Genomic DNA, 20,445 nt, shown 5'->3' on the forward strand with positions numbered 1-20,445 from the left:
TAATTTTAAACTTACCAAACAGCAAACTACACGGCTACATTTTACCAGGCAGCAGCATTTTTTTTTTTTTTTTTGCATATTATTTTTTTTATCAATTAAAACTTTAGATTACAGGTTTGGCATCAGTATTTGTATAAAATAAAACACGGACTGAGTCTGATCACATAGATTTGGCTCTATCTTCAATGCTTCTTCCAGCACCCCCGCACATGTACATAAAGACTTGAGGCATGGACACAAATAAATTAGCTTGTGTGCACACACTTATTGTATTCCACTGCAAAATTAAAATATATATTAAAAAAAACCCCACCTTGCAGCCCCCTCACGTACATCCCCAGCCACAGACTACCCACTCAAATACATACTCAGCCCAACAGAGACGATTGAGCTTTATTCTTGTGACTAAAGGAGCATCTGTTCTCCTTCTTGCTCAGCCAATACCCAGAGACAATCAGACAAACACGGGGATTGTATTTTTTTTTTCTATGACTCATTTCTAAGGTCAAAGAAATCTTATAAAAGCGCAAGCAGAAAGGCTTCATCGTGGTGAAATCCTCACAGTCCAGTGTTGGAATTTAATTTGGAAGTTATTGCACAGTCTGTCCAATTTGTGCAGAATAATTTGTCTTCATTTAGGCTCAAATATCCAATGTGAGTGTTTGCTAGGGGGAGCACTAGAGATTTTCTTGTGAGGATAGACTACAGCCTTTTAAAAGCTGAGTGCAAGGTGAATAGCATCAGTAGAAAATGATAAATCCTTAGCATACACACTGCCTGGTTCTCCCCTCTGCCACCGCCCCACCTATGTCTCATTTCCGGCTCTCAGTTATCCTCTTGGAGAACAGAAAAATGATTTGAGGTGCGATTTGATTTTCACACCTCAGCTTGAACATGTTGAGACTCTTGAATGATTGCAAAAGGGGTTGCAGAGCTATGTGTATTTTATCTCTGCAGAAATGGTGAAATTTCAAGCAGGTGTACTTCACAGCCATGCTTCTTCATGTCTAACCTTTTTTCCACAACGCCTTTTTGTCTTATGAGCTTCTACTACTTTTTTGCACCTCATATTTTCTTAATAAATCTTTTTTGATCCAATTTTTTCCATAAAATCTACCTTTACTGCTGTTTTTCCCCAACACACTCTATAAACCAAAGCCTTATCTGCCATTGGCCATCATTTATCTTTGTCACTACACTCAAAAAAATGAATGAGGTGGATTGTTCAGTGTATATTAATTATTTATTTTCATTTTACTTAAAATATATGTTTTTGTTAAGTTAACATATGTTTTTCTAATCAAGTCTACGTAATTGTGTCTATTATTCAACGTACATAATACTAATGTGTTATTTGATGGCATAACATTTAAGTTAAGTCAATTAGGATCGATATACTTTGTATATCCACAAGGTGGCAGTAATGCAAAAACAGTTGTAATGAAACCGCGAAGAACAACAAGGTTTCACGGCTTGGGCCTGCTCATGCGCAAGACTTCAAATTTAACTTAAAAACGTTGTTTTGGCGCCAACTGCTGTTTCTTTGAGAGGTAAGACCACTTTTTTCTTTGACTATGTTGTTTAGTATCTACATGTCGAGCATGGTTATATTTTGCGTTTGTCTTACAAGACATGTTATATCGTTTGCGTGCGCTTGTTCTACATTAGTTTTACTGGGTCCTGGACATGCTTATTTTGTGGACTGGGTAAGAAACATTTTTATTGTTTTTTGTTTTATTAAGGGATTAGCTACAGGGGTTCATGGGGTTATTTTTTTCATTTGCTTTCTTGGGATTCCTTTATGTAATCCGAGAGTCATAAATATCGAATAGGATAGCAAGGATAGCATAAAGTGACACTTAAAATCCAAAAAGTCGAGGGCGAAAGCCACTGTGACACCATTGTTATGCTCTATTAGTAATCTGTATTATGTAAAAATCGTCTGTAAATACAGCATGTTTCCTAGCGGAGGTATACATATCAACATAGTTATAAATTACAGTTTGTTAAACCACACACTTATTTTTTTAAATAAAATTATTCACGACATATGAGTGGGCAGACAATGGAGGTCGACAGACCTGGTGAGAATTTCTTCTGAGTAGTATTTTATTTAGTTGTAATTCAATCAATAATTTGCTTCTTGAAATTTAGTAATGAATTTCTTGTTTTACTTTATAAATTTCAGATCCTGCCTTTACCTGCCCCCTCCTATACTGATGTGGTGTATGTGGTACTGCTGAGCTTGTATGTGGTATGTGAACTGTTATACTTTTAAAAACAAAACTGTTTAATAAGTTAAGTTTTCTTTAGTGACGCATCCCATGCCCCTGTTATGTCTTCTCCAGATCTGAACCATTGTAAAGGTTGCAGTTCAAGGGCCTGAGGTATGAAATTCTTTTCAGATCAGCTGTGATCAATATTTTTTGGAACTTGATAAATAACAATAAAAGATGTAATGGCTCCATTAGCATTTTGTGTAAATGTTTGTGTTAAAATTATAGCTTTAATGAGGTCTTTCTACATTAGTTTTAGTTATAAAGTATGTATATGTGTACATATAGTATGTATATTTACAGTACAGTATGTTGTGTTTGTTGACATGTTTTCAGGTGGAAGCAGAATTTGTGAGGATTACTACTGCTCCACTTGACCAATACACTGACCAGCTCATAAAAGTCTTCAAGAAAAAAGGAGGCGCTGCAGTGAAGAAAATTAGACAAACTTTGGCCCCAGCCACAAAGGTGCGTTATTCTGTTGGTAGCAAAATATTATGGCTAATAAGATCACTTTCAAATTTAACAGCTAGTGTATGGTAGCTGCACAGTGTACTTACATTTATATTAAGCAAGACAAAGTTTGGTACTCAAAACTTTGGAAAATTAAAATTACCTAAACATAAGTAAAATCTGATCCCTCACTTTCGGGTTAAACCAGAAGTGAATGTTTTATTTTAAAGATCAGTTTTTGAATGCAAAAAAGATGATGTATTAGTTTGTCTATACCTCCATTATGGACATATATAATGTGGCGGAGACCCTGCCCTACAGGTTAACTATTCATGCCCATGTGATGATTAGTTGGTCTTGTGTACATGTCTATCTGCGCAGCGGATATGTCATTCATTTTGCGTATAATGTGAGTTTGTGTCATCCTAAAGTATGTCTGTTTTCTCTTCTTGTATCTCTGCCACTCTCTACAGAAGCAAACTATTGAAAAGGGGAGGGAGTGTGTCCTCAGGGCACTCCCTCTTTACCTAAATGAAGACCCAAGCATCCTCTTCAAAGAATAATTGGTTAGTAATTTTAGTTTAGTTTTTTATCTGTATTAAACCAAATTTTGAATAACTAATGTTGTTGCATGTTGTAGTGTTGTTGTTGTTGTTGTAATTTGCATGGAACCTGTTTAAATGTTTTGGGGAATCTTCTTGTATACCCAAACTATTTATATTCATTGTTGAATCTGTAGTCTAAAATAGTAGCGCACTGGGGTGCATGTTCCTAATATTGTGTTTACTCCATTAAAGGGTAGCTTTGGCTCTCTTTTTAAAAAAAAACTGGATGCCATTTTTCTATGTTTTTGTGTCTAAGCTACAGCTACAGCTGTTCAGAGGGAGCTGGAACAAATTACCCTTGCTATCTTTACCATCGAAAGAGCTGATGCCTCCAGCCGATGTGGGTATAACCATCTAGGGTGTTCTGCATGACCTGGAAGACATGGCCTCTGCATGTGCACTCTTAATGGGTGGGATATATGAACTGAATCTCAGTTAACCTCGAGACTTAAAGCTTTCTTTGAAGTACTTCAGAAGCTCTTCCTTCATCTGGATGTCAGCAGACTCTTGACCAAGGTAGAGATGCTCAAGAATAAATTGAATGAATAAGCCAACCCTTAATTTGGATGTTGAATGTTCTGTCAGATGGACAGAAGTTTTTCGGAGGCTGAATGGGAATAAAATGGTAATTTGTTGAAAATGACAGATAAAGGGAAAATTACACTTAAGAGAAATTTTGAAAAGTTTGTAAACTACTACAATTTGACAGATTTTACTCTTGTGTTACATTTTGTGCATTGTAAAGGTAATTGCAATACATACTAAGAATAACGGTAAGTTAGGAATGCAAGATGAATGTATATTTTATGGACTTTTAAAGACGAACAATTGTTTCCATGTTAAAATGTTTACAACTCAAGTTTTTGCCCAAACACTGGTAAAATAAACGTTGACAGTGGCAAGTGTTAAATGGTTACTGTTGTGCTGTTGCAAAAAACCTGAATGCTGACAAGCTGTTTTATTGTTAGACAATGATGCTGGCATGTTTTATTAAAGTTTTATTTGGGATGGTGATATAATTTTCTTTGATTGCTAATATCAGTGGACTGTTTATTATTATTATTATTATTATTATTATTATTATTATCATTATTACATTATTTTTTTAATTGTGGCCGTTGAGGTACACACTTCACTTTGCATGTGTTACTGGACTGACCCTAAGCAATCATTGCAAATAGCAACTTTGCTATTCATTTTAGACACTAGAAGAAAAAACACTCCACAAACCTTACTAGCATCACATGTGCATAACTCAAGTGTCATCTTATCAACATGTTATGTAGTCTTCAATGTTTTTTTTTCTTCTATTTCTGGCAGATACAGACCTTTAATTTAAAGTATTGATGTTGCATCTGTCTATATACTGTTAATTACTAACCCTAATGAGCTGTTGTATTTCATTTTGGACTGGGTTTACACAAATGCTCACTGAATGTGTTGGCAATAAAAGAAATTTTAAAAAATAAGTTGGATGTACTTAATTCATTTGTGTGGAACCTGTTGACAAAATAGATTTATGTAAAACGAATTAATAAAGCACAAGGTGGCTGAAAATATAATATTTGAATTAATCTAACTTAAATTTAACATTTTACTGCCACAAATAAGAAATGTGTTGAAGTAACTAATATAAACTATCTAACCTGTAAATATATCATCTATGTTCATACAACATAACTTGATTAAGGTAGTCTTAAATATGTCTTGTTAATCTTAAATAGTTATTTTAAATTAGATGAACTAAAGATTTTTGCTTTAAACTAACACAATGCAATTTCGTGGAACCTGTTGACAAAATAATTTTAATTAAAGTCAACGTTTCATTTTTTTGAGTGTACAGCTTTTACATGTAGAAGTTGGATGTCATCATTTGTTACCTCTTTCTGTGCCAGTAAAAAAAAAAATACAACTGACAAATTAATGGTTTGACTCCCACACAATGGCCGCGATGAGATGTGTCCGCTTCACTGAAGATCTGAGGGGCGATTTGAGCTTCACAGCATGTGTTGTGTGCGCCAGCTGAGATACTACAAAGAAGACGAGAGAGTGCGACAAAGAAATAGAAGTTCTCCCTCCAGATCTAATAAGCCACCTCTCTTCCTTCTGCTCACATCCCTTTCCCATTTCTCTTTGTCATTTCTCCTTTCACCCTGCCATTTTTCTTCACGTCTGATCATTCCTGTCTTTTTGACTTTACGTCTCATGCCACTCTCATCTTCCTTCCTCTCGTCTCTGATAATGCAAAGGGCACTCTGCTTCAGACAATAAGATCAAGAGGACGTAATACATAAAGATCAAAAGCCATATTTGTTTGGAAACGCAGCCACAATCCATTCAATTTGTCATCTGTGCTGGCTGCAAGTCCAAAAAGAATTATAACATGTTTTGTTCTGGGGGGTTCATTAGTAGCATGCATGAGCCGTGGCTTGTCCTTTCTGGCTCTGTAATGGAAATGTGACTAATGGGAGATCTGAGAACGCCAGCTGGGCGTCCTCCCAGGAGCATGCTGATTTTCAGCATGTAGCTTTGGACACATTCTGGGAAAATCAAACATGCCTTCCTATTGTCTTTACATCTTCTGAATTTAATCAAATGTTTCCTGTGTTACTCCAATTGACACAACTTATCTCAAATGTCGCATCCACTGAGTCTTAACTCACTCACTGTGAAAAAAACACACACATATGATTGTAATGTCTGATATCTAGCAAACAAAAATTTATAAAGGAAATTATCATTAGATAAATTTATTTTATTGTAAAAAAAAAATTAAAAATTAGTGGCCTTTGCCAGTGCTACGTGAATTCAGCTTACAGCCATTTGCCAAGATCTACCTAAAGCTCTACTTTAACATGCAGGTATAAATAGTTCTAATTTATTATGTCACCACCGTGTCTGCATGCCTAAGCGCAGTGAGTTGGACTGACTTTCTTATATAGCGCTTTTCTACTCTCCCAGAGCACTCAAAGTACCACATTCACCCATTCACACACTTTCTGATTTTCAGTGTTTCTAAGCTAACGTTCACACACATTCATACTCTGATGGATGCATCGGGTTAGTATCTTGCCCAAGGATACTTGGCATGCAGACTGGGATCGAACCACTAACCCTCCAATCTAACCTGCCAATCAGTAGACGACCTGCTCTACTTCCTGGGCCACAGCCACCAATGTGATTGCTGCCATGTGATTGGCTGATTAGATATTGAGTTGAACACGTGTAATAAAATTGCTGATGAGTATACAGACACACACACATGCATATATTGGCAACTTTGTTACACCAAAGAAACTGTTGACAAAACAAAAATTTCCTTACTGTTTTATGCTACGTTTATAATATTAAAGGTGCATTGAAAATCTGTTGTGTCAGTAGCTTCAAACCTACTTTATTTTCATCAAGACGACCTTCCTGATAGAAAGAGCCCAAAAAACAGTCTAATGCTTTAACTTATTTTGTCATCTTACCTTCTTTGTTTTGTCCATCGCCTTCAGGATGGACATGTTCAGGTCTTCTAAGGCAGCAAGAACGTTCTCGTATTCACCGAGGTGCTGGGAGAAGTACTCTTCGAAGCAGAAAAACCAAACCAAAAAAACATTTTGTGAGTCAGACAACTGGGACAGGGCTGTAGGTGTTTTGTTGAAGAAGCACTGGTGTGACACCTCACTCGCACTGCCTTAGGGGTTTGGTCTGGGAGCATGTGACCATGTCTAACATCTTACTTTCCTATCTTTACTTTTCTGTCTGTATTTAAAAGACTCAACTTACCACAGAGTTCATCCGTGTCCACGTTGCTGTAAAAGAAGAAAATGACAGGTATTTAAATTAAAAACAGACATCTCCAGGGAAAGAGATACACTTTTCCTGCAAAAATCTCTTTGACACAGTCTTCGCTTTGATGAATCAATGTGATGACAGACAGAACTGAGTAAAATATGCGATGAGTAACAGAATAATTTTGGTGTTTTGGCCTCCAGAGGCATGAGTGAGAGACAAATTGGCCAAATGAGGAGTTTTTGAGTCGAAACCTTTCAGAAATGTTGGCTGTTTCTAATAAATGTTCATGCATGGATGCTTTTCTGGGTGGTCTGAGTATTTTTGTTCCTGAAAGAGAGAGCCTAAAAGAGAAAAGAAGTGGAATAAAGGAGAGGTGACGAAGTGAAGAGAATATTAGGCACTATATCAGCACTACAACGATCTTCGGGAGACACAAAAAACACATCTTATTTCTTGCTCTAGTCATTGATACCAGGGGATTTCACTCGTTTAAAACGCATTTCATGCAAGCCATGGCTGCTGTTTGCAAGACGAGAGTGCTGCAATCAATGATCCAAACAGGAGAAAACACTTACAAACAGCTGAGAATGGAGAGAGGAACCAGAAGTCAGAGAACTAAGTAACGGACCATTAGCCTCTCTCCTGTTTTGCTTGAAGCCTGGTTGCTCTGACACCGAAGGTACATTATCATTGCTCTGAAGATTTGTTACCTTTATAAATAAATGAAACAGCCTTGAAGTACTGTAAATACAGTTAATTCCATATCAATAATCTGCCTTCCATACATGCAGCATGCTGTGTATGCCTGTTTAAATCCAGTGTATTGAATAATGTCAGTGTTCGACATGGACCTGAGCAGGTTTAACAGCCTGTCAGGCAGTCCTTACAATCTGGTTACTCGTTCTTTAATCAATATAGGATTCAACCGGAGACTTCCAATTGACTTCCTTACAACTTTGTCATCTGCCTCCTCCTGTGTTCATTTCACAGGTGGAGGCACACATTAACACGGAGTCTGGTAGAGATAACAGGAAACTGGACTCCACTGCATGTCAACAGTATCCACTTGTTTGTGAAGTAGTTTGATTGTGTACTGTTTTACACATTCACTTGACTCAGTGAAAGGTTGTTGGTTCAATTCCAGCTATAGCCACAAATCCTCTTTAATATTGAGTCAGGAAGAGATCTGGTGTAAAAATGTGTTTGTGAAATAATTATTATCACTTTAAAATATTAAGGAAGTAGACAGACGTTTAGATGGTGATGACTGTAGGAGCAAGTGGTGACAAAGCCAGACAATTTCTTCTTGCTTTTCAAATGGCTATAGGCCAAATAATGTGTTTTCTTTTGTTAAGTCACCCCTATCATTAGCTTATCTTGTTGAGGCTATGTAAAGTATACGATGAGGACTTGTGCACTAATGACCTCTTCATTAATTACACCTTGCTGTTGCTGCAGATCAGAATATGCATATACTTTGGGTATAAAGGGATGAACATGGTCAGCAACAATAATCAGGTAGGCTGTGGTGTTTAAATGATGCTCAGCTGGTGCTTAGGAGGCTGAAATGTACCACGAAAATATCCTTAACAACATTAAACCACTACCTTCTGCTTGAACTGCTGATACAAGGCAGGACTGATATATGCTTTCATGTTTTTTACATCCAATTCTGGCCCTGCCATCTGAATCAGACCATCATCCAACATTCAAAGTTCAATATCTTCAGAGATGCTCCTCTGCATGTCTTGGTTGTAATGAGTTCTGATGCTCAGTTTAAACTTTAGCAGGTCATTGCAACCATATCAACATGCCCAAAGTTTCTAAGTTGCTGTCATGTCATTGGGGGTGTGTGTATATAATAAATTTAGTTAGTAACTGTATTCTGATTTTAAGAAATCTGGATTTGTTTCTAAAGTTATCCTTTTATAAATGTCTATAAAAATCAATTAAACTTCAGTTTTGATGCCTCTGCGCTGGGTCTGCAAAAACCTTTTCTGAAAAAAATGAAATTTAGTTGTTATTAAGTTCAACTTTAGCTCTGTGAGTGTGTGTACAACACTTCAAAAGGCTCAATAACTGGTTAGGTGAGGTGACCAGACTTACTGATGGCTGTGGCCACCCCAGAGCTTGTTTTTTCTTTTGTCCACTTGCAGTTTATGTAAGTTTGGACACCAAAACAGTGGAACTGTTGAAACATATTGATTTAAATTTAAAACTTCCAAGGTGATCGTTGTGTGATGTAACGCCGAGTGCAAATCTTGCATTCTTATAATTGTTGTGATGATGTGATGAGCTGCAGCAGCTATTTATTCAGAGAGCGGAATCAACCTGTATCAAACCACTTGTGTCAGAGCGTTTCATTTTCTGGTTGTTTAATTACACCAATGAAGTAGGTAACATGATTGACACACCACTGTGTGGAGTGAACAGAGATATTTTAATAAGCTTCCTGATAAGTGTACTCATTAAGCAGTGTTAATAGAATTAACACTGTTTGCTTCGGGTGATATAGACAACAACAATCATCCTGTGACTATTACTCTATCCACAGACACTAGGGCCCAGTGTGTAAACTAAAAGCCCCACAACATGCAGAACAAGTTCCTTTACATTCTTGTGTAGTTTTAAGCTAGCTCTTTGTTTATAATAGCTGGCTGAATGCTCAACAGCTGCTTGTTTTAAAGCTTAGAAAAGTCTCTTTCTAGTGTTTTTAGACCACTGATGCAGAACCTGCATCTGATTAATGTGAGCCATACCAAAGAAAACTTAACTAATAGCTTACACAGAATGAAGTTTCTTCTTATGAAGCACTTTTTGAAGACCTATTTTCAACCTGATTCAGACTGCAGATCTTTATTAGTACACATAATCATCATTATTTTTCAATGTCTAACGTCAAACTGAGGGCCAGGTCAGGTGGTTTATTCAAAGTGGTAATTCATCACAAAAAATACTGAGTGCTCTCGAGTCTTCGACATCTCTATTAGAAAATGTATTCCTATTGAAATAAATCACTATCATCACTTCTTCTGTTGTGAATAGCTGCAGTTTAGTTTCATAAAACCAAATGTCCAGCAGTGTCGATTCAATGCACGACAGAGTCAGTGGCTAAAGTGCTAAAAGTGGCGCTCTGTGTGAAACCGCTAACGCTAACCATAAATTCTCCATTTCATTGACAGGTAATCAAGGGTAAACCAAATAGTAATGTGTGATTATATACTGGTTGTACACGTTGATAGATGATACAGGCATAAAGTTACTCTATATTATACTGTGTATATTTATGACAGCACTTGTTAGCTTGTTTGTGCACATGCTAATTGAAGCGCGGTACAGAAGCTAGCATGGCTTCACACTTTTATTTCTCTTCTGTTATCACTATCTAAACATAAGATCAATAACAGATGCTTTTACTAACCTGACCATGTTCTACATCACTCTACAACAACACACTTATATTTAGTTCTACTTGTTTCCTTAATATACAACTTTGATCGGGGACTTTAGGGTTAAGGATGCCAGTGTTATATAGCTGGAAGACAGAGATTAGAAATAGACTTACATACTAATCTAAGCTTTGTCAAAATGGCACTAAAAGCTTTGTTCACCTGCTAAATGCCTCTCAGACAGAAACAGTGCTTCAGTGCTGCACTGCTATTATATAACTGAAACTAACAGCTATTTCTAAATATCTTGTGGCTCAGCGGGTCATTTGCTCACAAATGCCTTCAGTGTAATCACAGAGGAGCGACTGTATAAGTATTATCTGTATCCTGATTAGGACTGATGCAGGAGCTGGTTCACATTATAATGTCTGCAGGGAGCATAAGTAATGTGGTTTCTCATGTGTGTGATTTAAAAGAATTGGTGTGAACTAAAAAGCAGAAAAATCAGTGCAAATCGGTCGACAGTAAAGAGTCAGTGTGTCTTTGGCTTCCTCTCTCAGGTGTTTGGGACATTGTGAATATAAAGGGAACATTGCACATCAGTGCCTGATTTTTAAAAGTAGATGATCTGTATTTACACACGTTGTGCTTCCACCTCCAGCTGAGTCTTACAGAACAAAGCTGCAGGTCAGGAGGAAAAGAGGAAGACCACAGAGAAGGTTCACAGGTGTAGTGAGGGAGGATATTGGGACCATCATTAACGATGATTTAGGCCTCATTGTGATGCGTTAATGGTTTCCCTGATTGAAAGGTGACTTATAATACACAGGTATTTGGAAACCACGTTAGACGCTAGCCTGATATTTGAGAGTAAAGCATGCAGAAGCTAACTTTATTTCCTCTCCTTGTGGCAGTCTCTCAGGGTGAAACACATACAGAAAATACATAGAATAAACTGGCTAACATCTGCATCAAAATAAGTTGTACAGCATGGGAAACACAACAACAGTATTACAATGAATGACTATATAAGAAAACAGAATCCATCCTGCCTGGGTGTTTCTAGCCTCTAGTGATTCCAGGATATAGCCCATAATATCGTCACCCTTGAAAGGAAACGGTTGCTTATATTGGTAGTTAAGAATAGATGCTGTAATAGTGATTGGGGAAAAAAAGATGTGTGAGCCAAAGGGAGTGGAGAAGACGACGGGTGGGGTCAGCTATGATTGTGCTAACGACACAATAAACGCAAAGCTGCAAGTTTAGTCCTCTTAACACAAAAAACGAGAATGTGAGAGAAGATGATGGGTGAACTCATCAAATTAATATTCTGTTTGAGTTATTTTGCGTTGGATGTTTTATATTATAATCTGTACAATGTATAAAACAATAAAAAATTGCTCTCTTTTCTCTATTTTAAGTTGTTATGATTTCCACAGAACACTAAGCTTGAACATAAATGTTTTATATGTAAACACTACACTACTTGGTGAGAAACTATAAATGATAACACATCAACCAGAAGCTCACTGCTCCTGTGCATTAAACAGGAAGAGTAAACAGAAAAAAAATTAAATTTGTTCAGATCATTTTGAAGGTCATAAACATAATAGCTGCAGTGTTTATTTCATATAATATAATATAATATAATATAATATAATATAATATAATATAATATAATATAATATAATATAATATAATATAACATAATATAATATAATATAAATAGCGTCATATAGCTTCAACCTGTTTTTCAGCTGTGGGAGAAACCAGAGTTCCCACAGAAAACCTGCACAAGTGCAAACTCATCATAGAAAGGCCCCGCCTTGGTTCAGAGCTGGGACCGACTTGTTGTGAAGCAAGAGCACAAACCACTAAGTCCCCATGCTGCTGTAAGAAACGTGCTACAACCTTTACACATTACTGAATGTACAAGATGCAACGCAACTCTGAAATATTTGGGTTTAAAGCAACACTTGGCTTTTTTATTCAGATTGCAGTAAAATTAAAAAAAAATTGAACATAAAGTCTGAAACAGACTATTACAGCTCTGTATTTTCTAATAATTTTTATTTCATTTTTACTTTTTGTTTTTACTCAGTTTCAGTTAGTTTCCAGGGTCGATTTGGTTTAGTTTTTATTGGTTAAAAATGTTTAATTTCAGTGTAATTTTTGTTAATGTCACTGTCAGTTTTAATCCGGCTGTCTTAGGGCGAGAGGCAGGGTACACCCTGGAAAGGTTGCCAGTCTGTTGCAAGGCGAGCACAGACAACCATTCGCACTCACATTCACACATATGGGCAATTTAGAGTTTCCAATTAACCTATTCCCACTGACTGCATGTCTTTGGACTGTGGAAGGAAGCCAGAGTGAACCCACACAAACACGTGGGAGAACATGCAAACTCCACACAGAAAGACCCTGGGCTGATGGAATTGAACTCAGAACCTTATTGCTGTGAGGCAACAGTGCTTTCCACTGTGCCACAGAGCTTACTTTTATTTATTTATTTTACTATGTATGATTGTATGTCAGAGGCACAATTTAGAAAAATCTCTACAGGTATTACAATTAAAAAAAAAATTTTTTTGAAAGCAGTAGACTCAGTCTTGTACATTCAAAATTACCTCTTGAAGCCTCATTGGGAAAGCTCCAATAAAAATTTTACCAGCCATTTCATTTATATTGTTATATTGTTTTAGTTAGTTCACAAAATAATTTCAGCAAATAAATCTCTTCTTACTTTTAAAAAGATGAATGTTATTAAAAAGGAAAACAGAACAATATCTTTCAGAATTTGGAAAGCGATTACTCTCACCCCTTACCTTCCTCAACAACTGACACATCTGAATTCAAGCCATGGAATAAACTGGTAACAAGGTAAAGTGAGTCTTACTCTGTGTTATGGGTATCGATGGTGTGAAAGAGCTCCTTCAGTTCCTCAGCTGTCAGGACTCCGTCAGAGAAGTAGGATTTGAATTCGTCAAAGGACAGCTTTCCATCATCTGGGGGTAAAGAACAAATCTTCTCAGGATAACTTCTTTCTAAATACTTTAAAACATCTTTGATTTGGTTTGTGTTTGCAAGACATCAGACCATAAGAAAATGTGTCAAAAAATGTAGAAGTGAAACCGGTGGATCATTTTGTTATAAAACTGATAAGATGGCATTAATAAAGAACTTTTGTCTTGAGCTGGTTTGACCTGAGGTGTCTTTAGATGTTAAAAATTATACCATTTAAAACATGGCATCAAGTTTAAACATCAGTTTCTCTTTCACATCAAATGAGGAGTAATATAACATAACAAAATAAACCAGCAAAGGTACATTGTTCTTGTTTTTATTATCCCTCTCTCTATATATAAAGCAGGTCATCACCATTTGTTCCACTAGACTAACATTATATCAAACAGTCAGTCATTTTTTATGATTTGAGGCTCTGCAATTATGAACAGAATAAAAGTAGTATGAAATATTCATGAGCTGAAAATAAACACAATTTCAAAACAGAGCGCTCCAAACTGAACACCCTCCGGCGAAAACAAAGACCAACGACATCTCGTTTTTCACGCAGCTCTGGCTCCAGTGGTGTCTTCCTGTTTTTGTGACACAGTGTGGCCCGTCCTCAAATTGTCACTGCTGACCTGATCTGGAGGAAATGTGTAGCATGTTTCTATAGCTGCTGTGAGGGAACACAATCGCATGCCCAAAAATAGAGCCTACAGTGAGTCACTGTCAGTGCATTCAGAAATACGCTCGGAGCAGGTTTGGCATGTGCTGCTCCTTGTGCAACAATAAAAACAAACATGTGGGATGACTTCTCCTGCTGCATGACAAGGCTTCAAATCATACACGGCGTGGGATGGATATTTAGTAGATGATGGAGCATGTCATGCCATGTGAACAATACTGATTTGCTATTTTTGGTCATTTCTGCTAAATTCAAATGGACTGCATTTATGTTGTGTACGCTGCAAGCCGCAGTCACACATTCATGCAGGTTTTTAATGGGTAGATATAACAAATACACTAATGACACGAGGGGCAAACGGGTCAGCAACTTATCCAAGAACACTTCTACATGCTGCCTGGAGGAGTTGGGGATCAAACCATCAGCCTTCTGTTACAAACTGAGGCCTCGAATTCAAAAGAAGGACAACTAAATGTAGAGGTCTGTTAATTTGTCGGTATGTTATATGACTTATAGGAAACTTTATTCTACTATTTTCCTTTTTAACATTTTAAAACAAACAGCTGTTTCCAGAAATGGGTGCTAATGTTTACTTGTTTATTGCAAAGTACACCCGCCAGGTTATCGCTGATGGACGTTATAGGATGGACATAGAGGCAGTTTTTCGTGACGTCGCCTTCTGAACCCTCGACATGAACATATTGGCCATTTCCAGCTTGTTTCTATGAAGCTGTCAAACAGGGTGAATCTCAGACATCGTGGCTACTGCACTCATGAGTCCACAGTCACACAGACCAGTCGGGAAATCCCTGGTAAATATCAGTTGCTAGAAAAAATGTGTATTGTCCGACCAACTGGCAAGTGGCTGCAGGTAGTCACTGGGTGAAAGTGGTTACAAAGAGGTATACAGTACTGTATCAAAAACAGTGGGATTTGTTTGGTCGCTTGCAGGTTGTCATGGTTACGTGTAGTCTGCATGGAAGACGCAGACTTGTCTGCAATGCAACTCGCCGAGCGGTCGTGAAACTTGAAAAAGAGTGACCCAAACCGGAAACAGAGACTACTCCCCTTCAACATAAAAGCTGCACCTTTTGAAACATGTTGGTTGCATCAATTAAGAGCAGCTTTTAATTTGAAAAGCAAACGTTCTCTGTTAGAAGTAGGTGCATAGATAGAAAATGAGACAGCTTTTTATAGGCCATCAGCTGGGACTTAACCAGCTTATATTAATTTGCACAAAGTATCAGGACTGCTTTCTAATTACTGACAGATTTCAGCAGGGGTCATGACTTTTTGTGCCTTTTTGCACCTTCCTTTCTTCATATGTTCAACACCTTTTCTCTCTGTCATTTCTTCTATTTACACATAACTTAATTCATGGACATTTAACGTGTGATTTCTTTGCATGTATGGATTGGATGGGTTGTTACCAACATCTGGTAAGAATTTCCTTATAAACTGATTTATTTTTTTCTTATATTTATTGTTTTGTGGAAATTAATGAATGGTTTGGTCACGCTTTTCACAGTATTTTCACAACAAATAGTTTGCAAGTGTTTTCAGACAAGTCGGGGTCTTCCATGAGTGACTGAGGTCTAAGGTTGGAGCCTGTCAGTCACAAGATAACCACAACTTAAAGCATCATCTAACCAAATTGCTAACTTTCCTACTCCCCTGGCTAAATGTTAAATTGAAATGGTAAACTGTGATTTAGCATTATACTCTAATGAACAGCACAAAACCACAGAAGATGTAATGTAATGAGGCGGTGATACAAGTAGACTATAAACTAGCAAATGTGTTTATAAAGCAATCAGAAAAGTGAAATAAAAAATAAAGTCGCCCCCTGCAGATCATCATCATGCAGATTTGAGGCACTTTGACGTTTGTCCTCATTGTTCAGACCCGGAGGCTACTTCCATCTTTTATATATAATCTATGTTTATGATACACTTCAGTAAAAGTCAGAGCATCAAAGTCATTTCGTACAAAAACATTATTTAAATTTAAAAAATGAACATTAGCCAGAATTAAATGAAAGAAATTTAGATCTCATTTTATTTATTGCAGAGCATATTTAATATCTCAGCAAACGAAGACTTGCTTGAATAGTGTGGGGACAAAACAGTTTTTAAATGAAAAGTAATCAGTGAAAAAACTTAAAGAAGCAAAGATGGAGGATTTATGTGCATCCTATATTACACTTGCATGTGTAACAGAAAGAGATTTACACTGTTATTTTAGTGCTTTTTGGATTCCCTGCCTTTGTTGTCTGCTCTTCTCTGATCAATAAGAACATAAAAGATGTATTTTTGTATGTTTATCCTGCATTAGAGAGTGGAGGTGAAACAACAACATAATTTACCACCTAATAAGGCACCTCTGAGTCATTTTGTGTGGACCGCTATCATAAAAGTGTTCACAAATGTCAGTGTTTTTCTTTGTAAATGCTCTGAAACTGAACCTCAGTGGGCATGGTCAGTTTCCTGTTTCCATGGAAACTGACAGAGTATCAGCAGAGAGTCATGATCGGAATTTCATTGAGAAAGTAATCTGTGAAAGAAAGGTTGAAGTGATGCTCAAGACAGAAGAGAGTGGTGTTGGTGTGTGAATCTGAAACGAGCCAGATGGTGAAATACTCACCGTTTTTATCGGCCCTCCGTAAGATCTGTAATTAGGAAATGAAGAAAAAAACAACAGGATATTAAAGCAGGTTCCACACCACCAGAGTTAAAGTAAGTAAGTGTGTGAGTGCGAGGATCATCGATCACTCTGCCGAAAGCAGTGCGTCATTAAATTATTGATAGTGCTGTCCCAGAGTCCAGAGGAGATGAAAGGCGGAGTGGCAATGACCACATCAGCTGTAAAAGGCTTGAGCCACCAACCTCGAAATAGCACATCCTACTTTAACTTACTGTGAAGAAGACTCTGCACAGGCGGCTTTGGAGGATAAATCTATATCTACATGATGTCTGTTTTAAATTCATTCATTTATTTGTGGGATTTCCCAACTAAGAGGACTCTAGCCCAAAGCTACACACAGGTTAAAAAAAAAGAAAAAGAAAACTACTATAAAATATCCACCCACCATCTTCAAGCTCCTGGCAGTCGATTCTGTGCTCTGATTTACTTTTTTTTTCAGTTTTTTTTAATCTGCTGTACAAATACTGCTTCTCTCTGTCTTCATCTCTTAGTTAAATTCAGTTCCTCTACAAAGCTACAAAGCAGAAAAAAATTGTTTTGTTTCATTATTATTTCAAATATCTAATCAACCATTCACTTGGCAGGAACCATCACAACCATGTTAGAAAATGGTCCAAAAAAGAGAAAGAAAATATCCAGTGAGTGGCCGTTCTCTGGATGAAAATTCCAGAATGAACGGACTGCTTTGAGCTGATAGGAAGGCAAGAGTAACCACTTGTTGGAACCAAGATATGCATAAGAGCATCTCTAAATGCCCCACATGTTGAATTCTGAAGTAGATGTGCTACAGGAGCAGAAGACTACACTAGCTGCCACTCTTGTCAGCTAAGAACAGGAAACTGAGGCTACATGTCACACTGACTCACCAAAACTGGACAACAGAAGACTAGAAAAAAAAACCATTGTCTGGTCTAATTGGTTTCAATTTCTGCTGCTACATTCGGATGGCAGGGTCAGAATTTGTCATAAACAACATGGAAGCATGGATCCATCCTTGTATCAGTGATTCAGGCTGCACAGTTTGGGTACCTTAGTACTGACTGAGCATCATTTTAAGGCCACAGCCTACCTGAGTATGGTTGCTTATCGTTATAACCACAGCGTACTCATGTTCTCACGGCTGCTTCCAGCAGGATCACATATCATCTCACAAAGTTCAAAATCATCTCAAAATGGTTTCTTCAGCATAACAACGAGCTCCCTGTACTTAGATGTCACAACATCTGAGTACAGGGAGTCCCCAAATCTCAAACCAACTGAGCACCTTTGGGATGTTGTGGAACTGGAGATTTTCATCATGGATGTGCAGCCAACAATCTGCAGCAACTGTGTGATGCTGTCATATCAATACAAACCAAAATCTGTGAGGTATGTTTCCAGCACCTTGTTGAATGTGTGCTATGAGGAATTAAGACATTTCTGAAGGCAAACGTGGGACAAACTAGTACTAAGCTTCATGGTGTACCTAAATGAAGTATCTGGTCAATGTACATAAATTAGAAAAGACCACCAAAAAAGACATCACTTTGTACTACAAGAAACTAGAATAGGATTTTTTTTTAATATAATTAAGTTTTCATCAATTAAGTATAAAAATAATATAGATATTAATAAATACTCACAATAAGCATCTGTTCCTGAAAGCTGTCGTGTCTGTTCTTTATCACCCCGTGAACACATTGTCACAATCTTAGTAGCACAGGCTTAAATAATATTTAGAGTAATCTTGATGACTACTCCTGCCATCTCTGCTTTTACCCCTGTAATTAAACTCAAGTCCGGGTCTCATCTCATTTCATACCTCAGCTCACCCTAATGAATCTTTCATATGCTATTAATAAAATAAATCTCACATCACAACAACAGCAGCAGAATAAAAAATGCAAATATCTGAGGTAATGTCAGTGATTGGGTTGAAGATATGTGTATTAATGAGGCACACTGAGGTTGAAGCGCAGAAGAAACAAAATATACCCAAGAAGCAACAAATTGTGACCAGCTCTTCCCTAAAAACAAGAAATGGTTTGATTCCCTGTAATCCAGTTGGAGAAGACAGATGAGTTTGACATCAGAGAGATATTTGGCTGGATAGATAGAGGTTTCTGCCTTTAATAACTCTGGTTAAATGCTAAATGTGCTACAAAGCACTTTTCTCCTCTTACCGAGCACTCAGAACACTTCACTTGGTTCATTTGTTTTCATTATGTGCCTTCCTGAAAATACTGATGGCAACCAACAGGTTTATGATTAAGATATCACAAATGAATGAAAGCATGGAGGGAAATTTAATCAGTAGGTGGATAAGAGGCAGAAGGCAGTCTGATTAAAAGCAGGGGTAAAGCTGCTAAGACAAGAACACTTGGGGAAGGGTCATTAGATCAGGAGTTTAAGATGTGTGAGGAATCAATCCTAGGCGTATTTTATTGTCCACACTTACACCCTCTGCACCTGCCTCCATCCCTAACAAAAACAGGACCCAAACAGAGGACCCGCTTAAGGAAAATCACCAGCATGTCTACAACTACCACCTATGGCCTGGTTTGTTTGTTTTTCTTTGCACAAATTCGCAGTGAAAAATAGGAAATTAAGTGAATGATGTTCATAATTTAATTGAATATGTACCCCCACCCCCTGCACAATACTCAAACAAAACCTACACCCATGTTTGCATGATCATTTCCCCCCACAAAAAATACAGTTTATCTTTTCAAATTAGAAATATGTTAATGTTAATTAGATTTTTCATATTTAAGCTGGATTTGTGAACAAACATATCAACAAAACGGGGCAGATTTCTACTAATGAATTAATTTACTGTGTTTGATTTTAAAGCTGAGGAGAGGTGAAAGGAGTAAGCTTTGAAATCCTTCCACCAAATAGATAAAGTACATGTGAGTTGTATGAAATAATTACTAGAAAGAAAGCCCTCTGTACACGTCATACATTAGAGGAATCCATATTAAATCAAGTGAGCCACAATCAGCACTAAATGGACTTATTTATTTCTAATAAACTGAAATCTGTAAACTATAATGCATTTTTGTAAGGATCATATCATCCTGCTATATATATTTTTTTTCTACAGTTAAGTTTTTATAATGTTGATATTTAAGTGTAATTTTGGTCTTAATAAGGATAAAAACACTTGATACTTACATCAATGAAAATGGACATTCCCTTTTTGAGCTCTATTTGAGCGCTGGGCTCCTCGGACACCGGCTGAACCTCTTCTGAACAATCCATCATCCACAGTGTAGCTTCACTTGTGATCTGCAGAGGAATGTGTGTCCGCTTGAACCTCTTATTCTCTGACTCCGTGCCGCTGACAAGACACGCGAAGTAACGCACAAGTTCCGGGCTGGAGTGCCACAATTAAACATTTACTTTAAAAAGCCGAAAATAAGAGTTAATGCGATCTTTACAGTGCACGTAACGAAGCCCAAATATAACTGCCCTGCGGTCAGCTTTGAGACTGCTTTTTCCTCCCTGTTAGGCAGCGATGTGCAGCTATATGCTTTTATTTTGACAGCTAAATCAACAGCCTG

General features: G+C 37.2%; 1 protein-coding gene and 1 long non-coding RNA gene across 3 annotated transcripts in view; one reads left to right on the forward strand and one right to left on the reverse strand.

Annotated features, from left to right (window-relative positions):
* The window catches only part of necab1 (N-terminal EF-hand calcium binding protein 1), a 43,440-nt gene extending 23,284 nt beyond the window's left edge, over nucleotides 1-20,156 (reverse strand). The window contains exons 1-5 of the mRNA XM_031750171.2: nucleotides 20,057-20,156; nucleotides 16,841-16,865; nucleotides 13,403-13,511; nucleotides 7,109-7,134; nucleotides 6,808-6,905 (exon numbers count right to left, since the gene is read on the reverse strand). Coding sequence (XP_031606031.2) covers nucleotides 6,808-6,905; nucleotides 7,109-7,134; nucleotides 13,403-13,511; nucleotides 16,841-16,865; nucleotides 20,057-20,146 — 348 coding nt within the window. The 5' untranslated portion in view covers nucleotides 20,147-20,156. The remainder of the gene's footprint in view (nucleotides 1-6,807; nucleotides 6,906-7,108; nucleotides 7,135-13,402; nucleotides 13,512-16,840; nucleotides 16,866-20,056) is intronic.
* Nucleotides 1,407-4,113, forward strand: LOC120435650. 2 transcript variants are annotated; one of them, XR_005609803.1, is made up of 6 exons: nucleotides 1,407-1,550; nucleotides 2,189-2,254; nucleotides 2,349-2,387; nucleotides 2,613-2,744; nucleotides 3,203-3,295; nucleotides 3,591-4,113. It is a non-coding gene; the product is annotated as an uncharacterized LOC120435650 (long non-coding RNA). The 2 variants fall into 2 exon arrangements; XR_005609802.1 differs by lacking the exon at nucleotides 1,407-1,550 and having other exon boundaries at nucleotides 1,828-2,254.
* Nucleotides 20,157-20,445: the final 289 nt, after the last annotated feature.

This window comes from Oreochromis aureus, linkage group 22 (assembly GCF_013358895.1).
Source record: "Oreochromis aureus strain Israel breed Guangdong linkage group 22, ZZ_aureus, whole genome shotgun sequence".
NCBI lineage: Eukaryota > Metazoa > Chordata > Actinopteri > Cichliformes > Cichlidae > Oreochromis > Oreochromis aureus.